The sequence below is a fragment of the Trichoplusia ni genome, unplaced genomic scaffold (genome assembly GCF_003590095.1).
Source record: "Trichoplusia ni isolate ovarian cell line Hi5 unplaced genomic scaffold, tn1 tig00000615, whole genome shotgun sequence".
NCBI lineage: Eukaryota > Metazoa > Arthropoda > Insecta > Lepidoptera > Noctuidae > Trichoplusia > Trichoplusia ni.
Window position 1 is genome coordinate 1 of NW_020800046.1, and position 2,621 is coordinate 2,621.

Sequence of the window (2,621 nt, forward strand, 5' to 3'; positions counted from 1 at the left end):
ATTTATCCCCTGCCGGGTTCGTTCGCAAATAAGTGCAATTTCAGGTCACAAACAAAATCCCGCAATAATCCCCACTTTATTTTTGCATGTTCTTTCAACGTACGGACTGCATGCGCTTTGTGTTTACAGAGCTTTTGATCAGACTGTCAGGGGAGCGATTAACAGAAAATGTTTTTCCCCATTAACAAAAGTTTCGTGGAAGAGAAAGATAGGACCAATCAAAAAACTATATCAAATTTATAGAGCGCAATTTTTGAACCAAAAAGGAAGGTGGTTTTTTCATAAAGTTCGGTACTGATATCATCAATCACTGGGAATGGATATATGAATATCCTAGAACAAGCTAACTACGTATCTCGGCGAGTCTTAGGTCTTATTGACAATTGACAATGTCAAAGAATTTGAGGGCTATAAATCTCGGTCGACACCTATACGAGCCTCGCGTAAAATGCTGATTGCGATACTATGTCCCCCTTCGTTCGAATTTGCGTAGTGGGCCCGCAGCAATTTATCACTTAGACATAGGACTAACCGGGCTGTCGGGCTACTCTGCGAATGAGCGATCAACGCCTAACGCCTTACCGAGACATACCAATACTCCATTAGCCCTAGTCTGATCTAAAATCAACATACTTATGAATATTCCTAATTAATCAATGTTCGGAAGAATTTGATTATTCTTATCCTCGCATTGACTTCCATTTATTTATTGAAAAACAAATACTTTTATTCTGTCTTCCTGATACATAAACAAATGAATAAACCCTTATGACCACTTTACGGCAACTTAAACATAATGTAAGAACATCTAAATCAGTATGATAGCTGAAGTTTTACAGTAAACTTGTAACGAAATAAGCCGAATAAAAACATAAAGAATAACATGCAAAATATATCGGAGAATGTTTATAAACAACTTACTCTTTGTCTGTCGGAGGATATGACGGGATCCTTAAGCCTAATATATCCATATATCAGACTCGTCACGTACAGACAGTTCGATATTAAGAATATGCCATAGTATCCGATCTGTTGCAACAGAATACCACTTAAGGACATGCCGATAGGGATTCCAAGAGACATACACAGATTGGCCACACCTACTCTGAATGTCCTCATTTCTTTGGTCGTTACGTCACCAATGTAGCTAAATACACCGACGCACACTGTTATCCACCCCCCGGTTAGCGACGGGAAAAGATCCGAGAGGGCCGTGATCTCCAAAGGTAATTCGTAAAAGAAATATGTGTTCAGGATGAAGCTCGTGCAGCACAACACTTCGCCCACTATAGGCAGGAGGATACATGCTTTTCGTTTCCCTGTTTTGTCGCTCCACGAGCCGACAAACAACACTAAGATACACGGAAATGCTGTTTGGACGATGTTTTTCCACGCTTGCACAGACGCGGTCAACTTCTGAACTTCAGATTCTTGTAACGTATAGTTCTCTGTTTGCCGCCTATTTAACGCGGAACACACTTCATCATCGTACCCTAAGTTAACTCTACACGCTTTCTCCAAATTCAAGTTTTGCACTGCAAGTCCTGAGAACACATTAGACATTATGTAACAAGCTATGATAGGTTCCACAGTGATGTTGGATCGGATCTGCATAAGCTTCTCCCGCACGCCCGGTCTCTTAGCTTTGGGTTCATCTTTCAGCGGAGTCTCGACTGCGGTCGCCGGCTTGTCAGCCGTCGCGCTTATCCCATTCATGATGTCCAATTTGTTATTCTATTTGAAAGTTCAATCAATCATCGTTAGATATGCTTTGACTTGTGCTATCGAGGTTCCCACGAGGTGTGCTGTTGGCGCGAGTAGCACTACGTTCATTGTTAACATATATGACACATCACTCCATAACAATCACTCGCTATTCACTGGTTCTGGTCCACAGCAATCCGCTCGCAATGCGATAGTGTCGGGCCGCCGAGCAGACTGAAGGATCCTCTTGTCTTAAGAGTTGATTGGACGGATACGCGTTCGAGTGGTGTCATTAGAGGCAATTGGCCGGGCGTAGTGTCGGCACACGGCGGCAGAGTGGCCCGTAGCCCGCAGGACTGCCTGGATCGTCGTCACAACCTTGCAATAAGTAGGCGTTTATCCCATTGGAGCAATGTCTGTCATTATATGAAACAGTGGGTACGCGCGCGGCCCTATTAGTGCACGGTCAAGGTACGCTCTATGCGTGGGCGGTGTTTTTCATTTCGTTTTCATTGCGGTGTCTGCTTAACGTCTCTGCAGGTAGACGAGTAAAGCCGCATGAATAAGTTAAACGTGTCAAATATTTACGTGAGAGCCTATATAACGGGAACTGCTTTAAATTATTATTTTAGGTCGTATATTTATTTTCAAACACAGAGGCATGAAAATAACTTCATGATTTTTTGTAGGTTTAAGAACATAATACCAAAATATCCTCGAAAGAAAACCTTTCGTCCTTTCAGAACCTTACTTTACCTACACTAAAATGTGTTTACGTAAAAAATAAAGCTAAAAAAAGATAATTCTTATAGTAGGGCGTCGAACCAGAGCTACTTTAGTTACAAATATCTTCCAGTAGGATGGCAGCGTAATAAAGGGGCAACGAGGAAACATTAGTCAATATGAATGGTTTCCCC

At 42.0% G+C, this 2,621-nt stretch overlaps 1 protein-coding gene across 1 annotated transcript; it reads right to left on the reverse strand.

Annotated features, from left to right (window-relative positions):
• Positions 1–18: 18 nt before the first annotated feature.
• LOC113507115 (proton-coupled folate transporter-like) lies at positions 19–2,087 on the reverse strand. The gene has a single exon (XM_026889973.1). It carries the CDS (start codon positions 1,714–1,716, stop codon positions 907–909), a length of 810 nt encoding a protein of 269 aa, XP_026745774.1. The 5' UTR covers positions 1,717–2,087; the 3' UTR covers positions 19–906.
• Between the last annotated feature and the right edge of the window lie 534 nt (positions 2,088–2,621).

Coding starts and splice junctions, on each gene's coding strand:
- LOC113507115 (XM_026889973.1), bottom strand. CDS start 1,716: ATGAATGGGATAAGCGCGACGGCTGACAAGCCGGCGACCGCAGTCGAG.